This window comes from Protomyctophum bolini (assembly GCF_963924005.1).
Source record: "Protomyctophum bolini genome assembly, chromosome: 1".
Lineage (NCBI taxonomy): Eukaryota > Metazoa > Chordata > Actinopteri > Myctophiformes > Myctophidae > Protomyctophum > Protomyctophum bolini.
Genome location: NC_137862.1, coordinates 22,141,388 through 22,159,134, shown reverse-complemented (window position 1 = coordinate 22,159,134; position 17,747 = coordinate 22,141,388). Strand labels below are relative to the sequence as shown.

The window sequence follows — 17,747 nt, the reverse complement described above, 5'->3', positions numbered from 1 at the left end:
GGTTCGGTTTGATTAGTCTGTCTGAAAATGCTAATATGTCTTTCCTTTTTATCCACCAGTCTCACCAAGTCCTGCTCATGTGTCAAACAGTGAACTGAAATGTCTACAAGAAACATGACATTATGCAGATATGACCAATATTGAGATTTTGTCTCACATCAATGTGAAATTGTGCATTATTTCACTGTACAAACTTGCCCGGCTAGTGATACTAGTTAAATAAAACTAAAACTAAAATTAAAAAAGAGATGGTACACAATGGTAACAACGAATGGTAACAAACAACAACAATAGCTGAAAACCTCCCAAGATGGAGCCACTGGCTCCTCCTAAATATCAAAAACCATGCTATTAAATGATCCATTATGAAAATATTTGTCAATATTTAAACACTTGACTTGTGATACTTTGACACTACTGACAAGTCTGTTTGCACTCCCACATCATTTCTCATTAACCCCAAAACAACAAGGCACTCAATGCCATAAAAAACCCACTAATACAAATACCAATGATACAGCTATTTTGGGACGCCGTGTTTACTCTGGATGTGCATATTGGTCCATAATGATTAATGATTATACATTTGACCCGAGGTTATCTGACAATGTTGACGCAAGCCGTTCACACTGCAATTGTCAACTAGTCCACCGATTGACAAGCTAGACAAGGTGTGACAGGGTAAATAGTGGACTGGACTGGAGTAGGTAGGTAAACACTGGAATACAGATTGCTCTTGGTCTCCGAGTTATTGTTGCCCTTGTATTTGTTGCTCTTTTGTATTTGTCACCCATTAGCCTGGTTCCATCGTGCCTTTCATAATATAATAACGTGACCAGTTCAAAGTGCAATTATACAACAGGTCCTTTTGAGGAAGCAATCAGATTGGTTGAAACAGCCATCTATCTAGCTGTGCTTAAACAAACCTAATCAAAACATAGAAATCAGCTGTACCGAGTCACGCTGCTCTCCCAGAGGGGTGGCTAGACTAGCGATCTTCTTTGTATATTTTTGGTCGTAGTGGCTACATGTCTTTAAAAATCACACCTGTGTGAACCGAGTGGTGCAACTCTGTGTGGGGGCCCAGGGTGACGGCCCGGTTTTGCGGCGAGCCGCGTCCGAAACAGTTGAGAAATGACAGTTACTGTGTGGGGGAATTAGCAGACACCACACACTCTCTCTCTCTCATGCACACTCCACATTGTAATTAGCAGGCAACAGTGCAACACAATCTCCCTCTGTTTCTAGCACAACAGCGCCACTTTTGCTCCTACTTGTACCCTAAACATACATAGGGATGGACGGACATAGGGACATTGCTGTTCCTTGGAGTGGTTGCACCACTCAAAAATTGTGATTTATGGAGTTGTAATGAAATTGAGTTGACGTGTTTTTTTTAAATAAGGGTAACTGTTGTATAATCGCAATATTACACTCAAGGATGTGTGTTACTGTCATTAATGGCACTTCTGTGCTGCCTACGGAACTCACCCATTGGTGCTCAGCAGGTTGCATGCCAATCTGTTCTTTATATTTGGATGGTGATCCTTTGTAATTTGGAAAGATTCTGCCCAAGGGTGGCTGCAAGAGGAAAGGCCATGGGGACTGGATTTGATAAAATGACGGGGATGAAAACTGTCAGAATATAATCCCAAGTGAAGAATGGTACATGAATGTGTGCTTGGCAAACACCATGCCCTGGATCAGTGCGAGGTTGGAGATCCTGTAGGTTTCTGAATACACCTTTTGTCATGTCATGATGAAGGATTACAAATTCACCATTCAAGGTTTGTACAATAAAAGGTGCAAGTTCAAGCTTGTTTCATGGTAAAATCCAGTGTTTTTCCAGCACCTCTGTGAAAAAGGATTGCATAGTCTCTGTTGGGTGGAACTGGAAATGTCATGTCATGTCCAAAACTGGTACTTTTAAGGATTCAAATTCAAAAATAGAAAAAGGTAGCAGATCTACAAGCTCAAAACACAATGCTTTGTACCGTGTTTCGAGCTTGTGAATCTGGTACTTTTTTGTGACGCTGTAGTATGATCAAGTAGGGCATACATGGGCAACTGGTGGCCACATGCGGCCCCCACCTTCACCTAATGCGGAATAATAATGATATTATTGTGTTCAACTGTCTATCAGTACAGGGGTTCTGATCGTTTTTGGCTGGGGACCTCCGGAAATGCTTTGGCCATGTCTTGTGACCTCCGCTTCGCCCCCCTCCCCACCACCAATACAAACTGACTGCAAAACTAACCTTAATAATAAATATATAGATATATCATAAATGCATACTGAAACCAGATATAATCATTAAGGAAAGTTTGTGTATGGACCACATACTAACATTTTCCAGCCATTCAGTTTTTAATAATTTGGCGACCCCCCCCCCCCCCCCCCCCGAGGGTTGAGAACCCCTGTATTAGTAGATTAATAATAAATTAAATTAAATTAAATAATCTTTTTTTATGTCCAATGTATTTGTATTAATGTATTTTATGTTCATAAAGTTAACATAAGTATAATTAAATTAATTTGAAATGAAATAAAATAAAATGAAATTAAAATAGCACAAAATAATTCTGAATTTCAATTAATTTGTAGCAAATATTGGCCCTCTCTCTGGAGTGAGTGTGGAAATATATCAAAGTTGCCCACCCTGAAGTAGGGTATTAATTTACGAAAACAAACAAGAATATGGAGATAAGATGTTTCTGGCCGACAGCAACGATATGCAAGGCATAAATACCATCCAATGTACTCAATGGAAAAACCAAGGGGTGTAAACAAGTTGTCCTAATAGCAATTCAATCATTTGTGTAAAATTAATCATTGTGTGTGAGAGAGTAAATGTTGTGTGCGTGCGTGGTCGTCATAGGGCCTTACACATACGTAGGGGTGTGTGTGTGTGTGTGTGTGTGTGTATCATACCAGACAAACGGGTGATAATTGTGTGTTAGTGGCAGACACGCCAAGTAACACATACTTCTCATTGCCTGCTGTCAGCAGCACTGACTGACTGTAGAACTATGAAACAAATGCTCTCGTTAAGTATAGTATAGTATAGTATAGTATAGTATACAAACAAATCAGACAGCTCCATATATGGACCTCGGCGACATAGATGTAAGATCCGCGAGGCAGACCGAACTCAAACCTCTAGTGACATAAAAAAGTACTGAACTGAGCGGTGCAACTATACTTTTATTGTGATAGTTACTGTACTCTGTAATGAATTAAAATTTTACAGCGCTTTTCCAAGTGATCAAAGCGCTTTAGATACATTGGGAGGTGAAGCGGCAAAAAGTAGATGTCAGCTTCCTCACTTACCACATTCACGCACCAATGGTGGCAAGCTCACACCGACCGACTCATTGGAGGCAATGTAGGGTTCAGTGTCTTGCCTAAGGACACTTCGACATGTGGACACAGGAGGAGCCGGGATTCGAACCGCCGACCCATGGATCATTGGACGACCTGCTCTACCTCCTGAGCCACAGCAGTCCTCTGTACTGTAATCTACAGTCCAGTTTTATAATTAGTTATACTTTTGTTATAGTTGTGGTGCTCAGTGAGTGGCCCTTTGGCCTGCTCAACAGTGCCACTTTAGGTCACGCAGCAGTATTGTAGCTGTTCATACCCCAAACGGACAGACATAGGGACACACACGGCCAGTCATTGGAGCGGTGTGCAAAACTGTGCACCACTTTAAAAAAGCACAAATACTCAACTAACAAAAACCTATGGTCTCAAAGTCCAAAAACAAATTAGTCGACCAACTCCTAGGAGTGGTCAGTCCTACATACAAAATATTTGTTAATATTTATTAGCTATATTTTAAGCAGCTGGTGCAGTGTGCAATGTTTTGTCTTCATATTTGTCTTATATTTTCATGGTTCATGTAGGGCAGCTGGCAAAAGCACCCGACAGTGACATCATCATCATAATGACAATAGTCTCAGTACCGCCGCAGCTGAAATAACATGTTATATCAGAGCCTGAAGACACACCCTGACTGAGCCGTCACTCTTACAGGTGTAGTGATAAACTAAACAGGAGGTAACAGAATGGCTTTGTCCCAGCAAGTATGGAATAATTCTCCTAGTACTCTTAGTACTCAAATCCACACATTTCATATCATTGCCGTCAGGCAGAAACCTCTTATCTCCTCCGTATTCTAACTTACTAGCCCTACTTGACCATACTACACAGCATCACACAAAAGCATCTAAAGAAGCATCACGAAGCTTGAAACGTGGCGCAAAATGCCGCGTTTCGAGCTTGTAGATCTGCTACTTTTGATGCTCTTCATTTTGAATGCTGAAAAGTAACAGTTCTGGACATAATGAGGTTTTCTACCCGACGATATTCATAGAAACTCTGAACAATGCTGAAGGTCAAGAAATTGGGTACTGGGTCTTTTCATTGAATTCATTTGATTCATTTATGTGGCTATGAAATGGAAACCCTAGACATGGCCTGTGACCTCGTTACAACAACACACAGCCCCCACTGTTGCAGAGTGAGAGAGACATGCCTTTTAGGGACCTTCTCCCTCTCAGTTCGTTGCCACGATGTCTTCTTTTTTCTCTCTCAACAACCTCAATACAAGAATGAAAGTCAACCGAGCATAGATATGCTGTTTTCTAGCAACGCCCTGCTTCAGTTCACTCTCGTAACAGTTGTGTTACACACATTCTGACATCTGAGAGAGATGCCCAAATTGCCCAATGTTGACCACAGCCTTCTGCTGCAGGCCACTGGGGGCTGCCCCAGAGCAAGCCACCCTAGTCTTCTACAGTCTACAGTTGGTGACTGACTGAGCAGAGCAGCTCCAACAGAGCGGTTGAGTGCCTTGCTCAGTGGCCTGATGAGAGTGCCTGGCTCATTCACTTTCTTTACCCACCCCACATCAGATTTTCTCAGCCACTACTGCTAACTGACAAAAATCCCCCTCTTAACTTCAAGGTTAGATGTTAACAAACGAGAAAATAAATTGAAGATAAACACTGCAGCTCCACCCAGAATGCAACTCTTTCGTGAGAAACCGCTTCTACAGACTACAGTCACTCAAACCCAAGAGCTGTGTTGCCAGATCTTGCGAGAGAAATAAGCAACTACGTTTATGAAAACAAGCACCCCCAAAAAGAAAGTGAATAGGTCACATGAGCACATTAAACGTGTATCCATCAGATATTTAGACGATCTACAATCTCACGGTGAGCTTGCAGATCTGCCACCTTCAAAACAATCTGGGGGGTGAACATTTTGAATTCGTGGGGTTTCCTTGACATGAAAAGAATGAGTTCAAGAACCACTGGTTTAAACAACATTTAGGAAGCAAGCCCAAATAAGCAACAACTACACTTTAGAAATAAGCCCACAAAACCACAACTATATTTACAAGTACCTTTAAGAAAAGAACAAGCCCACAGTGGCTTATAATAAGCATACAAGGCAACACTGCCCACAAGTTGGGGGCTAAGTAAACTAGACAAAGTTTCCCAGCCGCCGCCCGCCGCCCGCCCCCCCCCCCCCCCCCCCCCCCCCCCCCCCCACACACACACACACACACACACACAGTATCAATGGTATATGTGCATGTGTCAATACAGGTATGTGTAGATGCCTGTTGTGTACTGTTCACGTGTGTGAATGTTTGTATGTAACATACACACCGACATTCTGTGTGTGCCCACGCATCTATGTGCAACTGTGACTGTGTGAGTATATAGGATGTCAGTTTATATTATGTCACTGAGTGTTTGCATTTAATTGTCACATGGATTTGAGTGCAAGTAAACTTTCCGAATGGCTTAACAGTTGAAATGAACCCTGTTGAGAAACAGCTTTACAGTAGGACAAGAAGAAGATACTGTCCTCTTGTTTCAATGTGTCAACGTCAATGGGCAACGGCAGTAGGATTGGGATCCTTTAGGATTTAAATGATTCCGGTTCATTAACGAATCACGATTGCCTCTCAACTTGCTTTCCAATGGCGACTTTCTTCAAAGGCTCACATTGCCAACTAGAAAAAGTGTAGAAAATGTTTAGGAGTAATATACTGTTTTTGTTGTATACTATTTTCTTCATTTTGTAGAAGAAATGCAGAGCCAGATCACTATCTCCGAGGATAGAATTCGGGATGAGCAGGTCATTTGCAGCATTTTGTACGAACGGGCCACTCCTGACAACTTTGGAAGGCAATCTTAGCCAATCAGTGCAGAATCTGAGAAATCCCACAGACTCGTCTTGATCACATGACTACAGAGATCATGTGTACCGATTTGCGTGAGATTTGGATGAAATCTGTGCGACTAATAAACAATGTGTTTCGCGGCCGGCCTCATGGTGGCGCTATAACCGGCAGATGTGGAGGGATGCAGGGCAAATGTTTTGCCATGGCCTCTAGGGAGTGAGCATACAAAGTTGTACACAGATCGGTGCAGTTATAGGTAAAACAGGAATTGCCCTGTTATAGCACCACCGTGAGACTGATTTGGAAACAATTAAGTGGCCTCGGCCTAGTGGAAATGTGCGTGTATAATTTCACGGAAATTGCACACTGTTTGTGATTCGTGGCATTTTGTTCGAAACTGAACAATCATGTAAGCTTTGGAAGCCAATCTTAGCCAATCAGGATGGAAAATGGGAAATGGTGCAGATCCGTGTTGATCACATGACTATGGAGTGTATACCGAATTGTGTGATGTATGGATAAAATGTGTGCAAGTAATCTTCGGCCTGGTGGAGACAAAAATAGACTTTTCTCTGCTTTCTGGTGTTTTTTGGCAAAAACAAGTGTCCATAACTATGGAATGGATTATCACGGCCACACATCACTGCACAGCACTGATGGCTCGCCGAATCAGCTGTTTATTTACCGATACTATAACCTAGAGAAGACAGTCGATGCTTACACTCCAAACAGAGAAAAGAAAATTCTCTATACATTATTCATCCACTTAAAAAATAAAAGACACATTCCAGATCAGGTTACGACGTGATGAGCTTGAAGATCTTCCAATCCCCCCTCCCCCAAACAAATTATAAATATATTTGTTTTGTATATGTTTTTTATACATTAACATTTAATGTGCCACCGCCGCAAAAATAAATAAATCTGTCTGGAAGACATACTGCTAAACAAGGCTCCACGATTCATCCTATCCATCACCAGTGGAGGAGGGGGGCAGTGAGAGAAAAAAAAAGGGGAAAATGGTCAAGGAGTTTTTAAAATAGAACCCCCCCCCCCCCCCCCCACACACACACACACACACACACACAAACACCCTCCAAAAAGGGGAGGGCAGCAACACAGACTAAGTCCTGTTGAACAGAGTGAGCAGTCTGTCAAACTGTGTTGTTGGCTTTACACAGAAAAACCCCAACCTGACAGAGAAAAACTGATCAAATAGACTGAGTGGATGGAGTGGCAGAGAGAGAGAGAGAGAGAGAGAGAGAGAGGACACAGGAAGAGTCAAACGAACAAGAGGAAGAGAGGGAGATGATCAGGAGGGAAAGAAAAAGACATCACGCACTCACACCGAGAGAGAGAGAGAGATTCAGCCCTATTTTCGCCAGTGCCTTACCCCTAAACGTCTTTGGCTTATTTTTTTGGAAAGTTAGTTGTGGGAGTTGCGGGTTTCTGTTTTTTGTGCGTGTCCCAAAAGTGTAGTTGCTTTATTGGGCTTGCTTCCACATATTTTTATATATATATGTATTTTGAAAATACTTTATTTAAGATTTACAAGCTCACAATGCGGCTATTTTCAAAATACCCGATGTATATACAATATATATAGTAGAATATAGGTTTAAAGTGCTCATGTGGCCTATAGTCACTTCTTCTGGGCTTGTTTTCCTAAACCTGGTTGCTTATTTCTCTCACAAAATCTGGTTACACTGCTGGCAGGCTACAGTGTGTGTAAAGCTTCCTTGTGTGGGCTGAACCTGTGCAGTGTCTTGAGTTACTTTACCAGTGTGGGATAAGTCAGGGCCAAGCTGGCCTCGCGGTTACCAAGTTCACTCTTTGCCGTTTGTTTTATATACACAGCATTAACCGATTTTGGGCGGGAACCCCTTTTGGTGTTAGCATTATGTTATGTTTTAGCTATTGAAAAATAGCAGATCTACAAGCTCATAGCGCGCCACGAGCTTGTAGGTCTGCTATTTTAAAAAAAACGAAGAACGACGACATAGAAACATAGCTTTTTCAGAAAACTGTCAGGATGTAGAAGACATTTTTAGAATCTGATCTCAGGTCAAAATGGGTTAAGCTACAACAGCATTGCTTTCTGCTTTTTCCTTCTTCATATTTCTGTTAAATATTAAAATTACAACGTTAATGTGTGTGGATATTGTGCAAAATAATTGTACGGGGCTCAGGAAAGGAGGAATCCCATGGTAATAATTTGCTCAACATGGATTTTAAAAAATACATAAATCATTTCCTCCCACATCATGCAACCAGATTTAGGCCTGCGATTCTGCACAACACTAGCATACCTTGGTTAGAAAGCTGACCGAAATAATCGTCCATCGTTTGCTTTTAGAAAAACAAAAAGGAGACCCTTGTGATGTGGATATTGCAGTAGTGACATGGGGGGTTATCAAATGGACAACTTAAATCGGTTAAATTAGACCCCCACAGCTATTTTGGAAGGATCAACCGAGAATCCTGACTTCCCAAGAGCAGAGAGCACTATTAGACTACAACACTGTGTGCTATGCTGACTGACTCTTCAGCCATGTAAACAATTTAAATTACACAACTTCCAAGCAATGTAGCAGCAAAGTCAAATATTTATTTTCTAGAATGTTCCTTCAAAAACTAAAAGTGCATACTGACTTCTTGGCATTTTGAAAATTGCCCATCAACTATGTTACTACATAAACATAGACATTGTAAGTTAATTTTGGGTACTGTAACTGAGGAATTCTGCACCGATACAAAACATTGCATTTGCTAGATGCCTCATCTAATGAGAGCCTGCTGGGTGAAGGATGGAGTCAAGATTTTATCACTGAACAACACCACAATGAAAGATAATTCCCAGGTCTGACATGTTGGTTGTGCCGGTTTACGTTTATTTGCGGTTTAATACATGTTTCATGAAATCTTGACTGTCTCATCGGACAAACCGCTGTCACGTGACATCTGCGTTGGATGCCCGTGATTACGGTTTACGGAAGCAGCAGAGAGAATGGCAGCGTCAACTCTTGTACCCAGAGTATTTAAAATAGTGAGTGGTTGTATCACATAGGACTCTGTTGTCAACGCTGTTGATGACAGACGCTGTATCCTCGTGTGAGTGCAGCATAGTTATAATCTTTGGTTATATTATGCTGCTATGGTGAGCGGTTGTTTACTTTCTGCTTGCGCATGCGCAATGTGCATAGTGTGCGCAGAGAAGACGGCAAAGATGATCAAGGGGAAAGGCTTCCTTGAGTGATGACATTTCTCGAATCATCTTGGCTGTCGACGTTGCGTACACTATGCGCAAGCAGCTCACTACTGGCCAAACACAGCTGGGGTTTCCTAGAAGAACTGTGCTGCTGTGGGATCACCACGTCGAGTCGCCGACCATAGTTATAAATAAGACTCCGACAAAAGATACAGATCTGTACAGTTCCTTCACCATTTGGAATACATTTGATCATTTTTTATATTACAGTAATGTTCATAACATTTTTGAACAAGCCATTACAAAAATTGAAAATTTAATTGAAAGAAAAAGATTTTTCAACTTCTATTTTTTGAGTCGAGATGAGCATGATACGAATCGAAAGTCGACATACTTAATGAACTGGTGGGTGTGGCCGATACTTTCTTTACACTTTAGGAAAAAAATATTTCTCCTAGGATTATCATAGTACCTGATGATCATTGGATATAGGGGAGGGGAAATCAAGACATTCCATCTTTAAGCTTCTGTGAGAGTGTCGTTTGACAACCATTCATCCCATCGACTTCACACTTGGCAGTTTGTTGCTGAGTGAGGAGGACCCAAGGTAGAGCAATGCTGAGCGAGAGTTGATCGAATGAGCAGTTCTCGAGAACAATGCCTGAAGCCATACACTGAGGATCAACAACATTGCAAGCAGCACTTCCAGATGCTCCGAACGGATCACACGTTCCATGAGCCAAGAAATGGGCTCCCATTCTGAACTTGGCACGTGTACCGGACATCCATGACCTTGGCACTACAGTACTTTCTACAAACATCGTTTACATGCCCAAAAAGCAGCAGAGAGTAGAGAACGTTACACTGATGTATCAAATAGATGTACCATAGATACTGCCTATAAATAATAGCTATTCAGTCATCACATTTGTGACAAAATCAGTCTAAACAGTGTAATAATACAAATTAAGTAATAGCGTTTTGAATGTTCTTAAGACTGCACAACAGCAATAACACCAGCCTAGAACCAGAACTAAGTTATTGCTTATGTGGAAAGAGTAGTTAACTGGCTGTGTATAGTGGAACTGGGCAAAAATACTTCATTCACCTAATTAAGTAGACAGTATTGTTGTTTCTTTAGGTTGTTTTTTGTTAAATCTTAGTCTTGGTAAGTGCTTGAAATGAGATGTTTTGGCAGAATTTCCTCTTTTGTCAAAAGTACCCACAAGACTCTAGCTTTCAATGCCATTTGATTATGCTTGCACCTCTTCTCCGATATCTCAATGTCACTAAAAAAAACGAAACTTCAGACCTCCCAAGACAAACTGATATGACTACTTCTCGGCCTTGGGCCATCTAATTACAACAACTTTGCTAGTTTGGGATGGCTCAGCGGGTATAAGACGGGGTTAAGCAAATCACTGGGATTGGTATTTCAGATAGTGAAAGAGACATCGTCCCAGTGCCCTCAATACCCTCAAATCTAACCAACTTCTTCTCCAAAGTGAGTGACATGACACCCACAGTCAAAACACTAAAGGGAGCGAACACGATCTGGTACTAGCCAAATTTAGAACAAACATGGAAAATTCTCATTCTACTGCTCTGCCACCAAAATGTGGAATTCCCTGACACCATCCATCAAAGCAGTGGTTCCCAAACGTTTTAGCTTGAGACCCAAAAGATAAACTAGACGTTTGTGTCTTACTGTACATGTGCTGTTCACATATCTGATAAAACATGTATTGAATAAAAATGTACTTTCAACCCTTGCAGGGCAGAACATGTCTATTGTCTTATCTTCTCCATCCCTCTCTTTCCTCCACTATTTTCTGCATCTCTCCTGCCTTCTCCCTCTGTCCTTCTCTGACCCCGGAGGAAAAAGAACTTGGGTCAGGAAACTACTGATATTCATGAGGAATGTACAGACCGTCGTGATGAAGCCTAAACTTAAGACACAACATAGTTTTATTTTTTTAATCTCAGCTCTATTCTGGAAATAAAAGGTCCCCAATTAGATCCCCATATGATTTTCAAGGATTGTCTGTTCACTGTGGCTCTGAGCCCCTAATGTTGACTGCATGTGTAATTCCGATGATCTAGGAACTGTTTACTTAAATGTTAAATCAAATTATAAAAAAGGCAAATGGAATTTGGTCTCCTTCTAATGGCAAAATGAAAAGGCTGACTGTGGACTGGAACAAGAGTGAACAAACGGAAGTGTACTCTTAATTACTGGGACATCTGGTGATAATTAATCTGGTCGGTTACGAATGGCAGGTTACTGGTTCCAGTGTGTGTGTGTGTGTGTGTGTGTGGGGGGGGGGGGGGGGGGGGGGGGGGGGTACAGAGAGAGCTAGAAATATAAATACAAAGAGGGTGTGTGTGAGAGAGAGAGAGAGAGAGAGAGAGAGAGAGAGAGAGAGAGAGAGAGAAATCAAATTGGTCAAACAAAGTTTGACAGACAACATAGTGCTGTATTGATCTCTTGATTATTATTTATTTTTACCAGTACCGTTCCGTTTTCTCTTTCTTTGCTTTATTTTTCATTATTCTTGTTTTTATTATTAATATTACTATTGATATGTTTTGCTTTTATTGTTGTGAAGCACTTTGTAACTGATGAAATGTGAAATGTGCTCTATAAATAAAATGTACTTACAGTAACAAGATATTGTTCCAGCAGTATAACAATGAATGTGACCATACATAAAAAGGTAGACGGGGCATGTGTATCGTATGGCGGCTTCTATATTGAGCTCCAATATGGCGGAGAGTGGAGACAGCACACTGAATCATCACTTCCTCCTCCTCAGTAACATCACTTCCAAGTCACGGAAAAGACGCGCTGATTGGCCAGTAGTCACTTTGGGTGGCAGGCTGGCAGCGTGCCGTGCCTCCACCACATTGAAACTCTAATATGGCCTCTATATAAGATACATGTCACTCCAATGAACTGCAGTATCGAATTAGCCATCTACATTTCTGCCTATGAATGTGACTGCTTCAGCTAGCTAACTCCACTGGCTAATGGTTACTGCCTGTGGTGTGGCGTCATAATAAACACTAGATCATGTCTGTCTGTATTCCGCATGTTTTACTGTTTTGTCCGTAATAGATGAGTTTTCAACTTGGTTACAATACATACTGTATGTATCTGACCAGCACAAGTAAAATAATTAGCCTTGGAATGGGAAGTGAGAATCAACAATTAATGAGTGGCCTATAGCCCAGGAACCCCTCTACTGTTTCCTTAGTGTGATGCATGTATGGTGATGCACGGTACCGTCCCTCCCTGGACAATACCCAATGTCAGGGAGGCATTGGGTACCATTTCTATAGTCCTTGGTATAAGTCAGCCAGGGACTGAACCCCCCAACCTCACAATGTCAAGGAAGATACTTTAATCACACAAGGACATTGAAACACAAACATTAGTTGTATTGCTTAAAAAAGAAAAATCACACCTGTGTGAACTGAGCAGTGCAGGCTGTCTGTCTGTCTGTCTGTCTGTCTGTCTGTGTGTGTGTGTCAATGGATCAGTGTCGAATGCAGCCCCAATCAGCTGCAGGGGTCAATGGTTCATACACTATCTGTCTATCATGTCTGGGAGGACACTGGGGGGACACTGTCTGGGGGGACACTGGGGGGGTACACTGGTACTGTCAAACAAGTCTTTGAAGCCATCTATGAAATCTATGAAAAGTTTAATCTGCAACACAATTTTATACAATAAATATATAGTGGCCTTCTCTCTCTCTTTCTCTCTCTCCCTCTGTCTCTCTCACATGCTCGCTCATCTCCACTCTCTCTCTCACTCACGTACGCTACGATCGTTCGCTCTCCACTCTCTCACAAACTTACGCTCGCTCTCCACACACGCTAATGGTGGATATTGCTTCCAATCTCACGATATATATGTATCACTATACAGAGGCCACAATAGGATATATATATATATATCTTGATTAAACATATTCGTGCTGTATCGATACAGCAGCATCTCGATCGATTCACCTATCATCCGGATTTCGATTGATATATTGTATTATCGATTAATAGAGGCGCGTGATATCATCATCAAACCCGGAAGTTATGCAGGAATGCCTACTGAGTGGCATAAAACTACTTTCTGGTCTTGACAGCCCCGTACGTACATCCAAACATAAAAGTCCTATCTGATTGCATTAAACAACGTTAAACAATGTTAAACTCACTTTGCCTGTTGCTTTGCCACTCGATGTGCCATTCACTTTAAGCATGCGCATACCCTCTATTGAATGCACCACTAGTGAGAGATCCCTTTCCCTAATGCAGGGGTCTTCAATTACAAGAGTTACTACAGGGGGGGGGCCGCCAAATCTTTGTGCAATTGGATTATTAAGGGACCAAACCCAAAGGGACTTCTTGGTCCCTTAGCTTATTGTATGTGTCCATTTGTTTCTTCTCCCATCTTATCACTGCTTGTAGCTATGTATATATATTCTTTTCCCTCTACACAAGAACACAACAATGCACCTCTGCGAGACGCTGTTGTGTGAGTTTGTAGATCAGCTTTACTAAATTCAGTTTACTAATAAATACAGTTTAAGTGGTTAACTTTCTGAAAATACACATTAACGTGAATCCAACAGATTAAAAAACATGAATTTAAACAACACTGAATAAGTCTATGAACCGATCTATGAATACATTTAAGTTGAATCTGCAACACATTCATACAATCTGAAATGGGGGTCCCTGCTTCATCTCTCTCTCAGCTAAAATGTTGAAGAGCCATACTCTAATATATTTGAAATAAAGTACCTTTATGTGTTTAATCATTTAGCTGATGATCTTATACAGAAAATGACTTACAAACAAGTACAAAACGCTTCAGTTCAGTTCCCCAGATCAAACATCACAAGGAGCCAATAGTAAGGATTTGTAACTCAATCCCTTGGAGCCACCACCACACACACAGGTGTAGCATCTCATAAATACATAACTGCAAAAACAAAACAATATAAATAAGAGCATGGCAGGCTGTTTTGTTGTGGTGCCATACTCACATAATGCACAGGAGGCTGAATGCAAAAGCAGTCAGCAACAATACTAATAGCCTTAATGTTAGGCCATAAACCATATGAATAGCCAACAGTGACTTTAATCCTAATATTAACCTTTATTCACCTTGCATCTTTCAACTGCATAAATTCAAATAATTCAGCAAAAGCATCTCCTCTGCTCTCTCTCTCTCTCTCTCTCTCTCTCTCTGATTGCAGCAAATGAACACATTCATTAATATAAACCCTGGAGGCACACTGTTGCAAGTTTAGAGAAAATGTTAAGTCAAAAACAAATCTGGATACTTTTCATGGCTTATGTAGGATGATGTCTGTGTGCGTGACTAAACTTCACTAAAATCCACAGTATTTTAGTGAAGTTTGACCACAAAGTAGGCTAATAGGCTATATATTTCTTGAAGTATTGAAATGTTAAAAAGGGGAAAAACGTGTGTGTGTGTGTGTGTGTTACCATAAAATCTGTCCTAGAAGATTGGCAGAAATTCCTTGCAATGCTTTTTGCTACTGAATGTTGATACCATGTTATTAAACAGTTACACTACACAGTACAATTTCTGGGGCAACTATAACTAAACCAAATAAAACTACCGGTATACAAATAATGTATACACCAATGTCAAAACTACCGTACCCCCACATTTGATCAAATGGCCCAAATTAGAGGGCAACAACATGATCTAGCGGTGTGTGTGTGTGGCAGAAGTTAGTGTGCGTTATTGACATTTTCTGCCAACGTCGATGTTAATTAACCAATTCCAAGGCAGCAGCGAGTTCAGGTGTGTGCGAATATTGTTTAACGTTATCAATTAGGCTATGTAGGTGGAATTTGGAGAAGCGATGATATGAATGGTGATCAATGGTGATTTTGACTTGACTTATTTACTCTCTCCGCCATCATCATAGTTATAATCAAACACGTGTGGGAGACAATAAATATACGAATAAAATCAATATACAATAATAAATGTTTTGGGGGACTTGACTTACTTTCTCCATTAGCAGCAGGCCAGGAGGACACACTCAGCAGCAACAGACCACAAAACAAGGTCACAAAACCCTGTCTCTCCATTCCTGTCGAAACGGTAGAAATCCTCCCCAGGCGTCCCACAAATAAATATGGTCCAAGAGGAAGAAGAGGTATGGGGAAAAAATCTAAATAAACAACACAACTGGTTCAGAGTTTTAGCTTTTTACACGCAGACACACTGTACTGCTTAGCTTAGCTTTAATGGGAGCTGCTAACAGCTAACTGGCTTGGCTAGCCGTTTAGGATTATCTTTGGGATTCCCAGCCCTCCTAAAATCACCGTGTTGTTATCTCCGTTAACAGAACACATATGTTCGTTATCTTCATCATTAGTATGATTTATTATTGGTGTAGCGTTATTCTATTCTTCCCGACGGCGCGGCGGCGTTGCTGTGCAATAATAACGGTGGGGAATGGTAAACAAGAAAAACAACACGCGTTGTTGTTGCTGGTGGAAATTCCTCGGGAAGAATCATCCGCATCTTCTCCCATTTTTCTCCTCCAGGAGCCAAAGAAATGGACTCGATGCAAGGGTGTGTTTTAGAAATTGAAAAACAAAATAAGATATATGTGTCCTGTTTTTTTTAGACGTAGCTGGAAGAAGAGCGGTGCAGATAGAGAGCAGGTTTTACGGTGTGGTGCTGCTGCGGGAGGGAGGCTGGCTGGCGCTGGCGGTGCTCTCAGCGCTACTAGCAGCACATGAATGAACAGACAAATAACACTGCTGCGCTCAGTGCGCTGAACTGGGCTGAGGGCTTATATTGTTGCCATGTCCGCTTATTATAAGCGACTTAATTTATTTTCTGTAAAGTAGTTGATTGTTAAAGGAGTAGTTCACAAAAATCACGTATTTTCTTATTACACACTCCACGAAATCTTGAAGTCATGGAGATTTATTTTATTTTGTATTTTTTTGTCCTGAGCCAATAATCTGATGACCAGCGGAGCGGACTTAGGGCCGATTCATATACTCCTATTTTACCGCTGTTTCGGCGCCGCTCCCTCCACTGGCTCCCGGCCGCTGCCCGCACAGAATACAAATTAATTTGTTAATTAATTGTCCACAGACCCCCATCTAAAAATATTTTGTGCCAGGGACTCGGGAGTAGGCCTATAGAGCGTCGCAGTCCCACCCCCTTTCATGACGACGCCAGGCCCAGGAAATGATTACCAATGCATTTTTCCCATAGACATTTCAAAAGGTATTTATTTAAAGACGGTTACGCCGCGGACAAAGCCAACTCGAGTCGTGACAACTCATGACAACAAACACAATATTTTGGAATAACAAAAAAACAAATAATTACAAAGAAAAACAACAAAAGAAGTGTTGTAACCTGCCGTTTTTTTCTTCTTTCTAATTATTTGTTCGGCCCAAAAAATGGTGTTTGTTGTCATGATTTGTCAAGACAAGAGTTGTCTTTGTCCGCGGCGTAAACGTCTTTAAATAAATACTTTTTGAAATGTCTATGAGGAAAATGAACGGAGAATCATTTCCTGGGCCCTGGTAGGGGGCGGGACTGTGACGCTCTATAGTCTATAGGGACCGGTCCACCATACAAGATTTGTTTCATTTCAGGATTTCTTTGAAAATAGCATCGAAAGCTCACATCAAGCTTGTAGATTTTCAACCGTGTGATAAAACTGAAGCAAACCCAAATAAGCAACTACACTTTGGAAACAAGCACCCAAAACGACCAATGTACAAGCCACTTTACCGAAAGGATATGACAAACAAGCCCAATGTCGCGTATAATAAGCAGACATGGCAACACTGGTGCTGAGCTGAGCTGAGCTGTGCTGTGCGAGGCAACGACGCGACGTTTGATCTGAAATACCCCAGAGGCCCGTTTACACGCCCATTGGTGCACCCAACGAATTCTGTGACAACAAAGTGAGGCTTTTCTTTTTTTAATTTAATGTTTGTGTTAGGACAAAAATCTATATTATAGCTGAACATAGGAGGGGCTAGTGCCCCTCAAAAATGTCTAATTATAAGTTTTATATTTTCCCAATTTTGTAACAGCTGGATAAAAAAAAAAAATAACAAAAATGTCATCCATCCATCCTTCCGTCCATCTTCAACCACTTATCCAGAGTCGGGTCGCGGGGGTAACAGTTCCAGCAGAGATACAAATTTGGTGGTATAGGGCCTATACCACCATACTATAGAGTGGCGCAGTCCCTCCCCCTTTCAGAACAACGAACGGCCCAGGAAATGAAAACGCAATGCATTTCCCAATAGGT

The 17,747-nt window shown here is 41.3% G+C and overlaps 1 protein-coding gene across 1 annotated transcript in view; it reads right to left on the bottom strand.

Annotated features, from left to right (window-relative positions):
* LOC308309492 (insulin-like growth factor 1 receptor) overlaps positions 1-16,117 on the bottom strand; it is an 89,455-nt gene extending 73,338 nt beyond the window's left edge. Inside the window, exon 1 of the mRNA XM_080755366.1 lies at positions 15,462-16,117. Coding sequence (XP_080611492.1) covers positions 15,462-15,543 — 82 coding nt within the window. The 5' untranslated portion in view covers positions 15,544-16,117. The remainder of the gene's footprint in view (positions 1-15,461) is intronic.
* Positions 16,118-17,747: the final 1,630 nt, after the last annotated feature.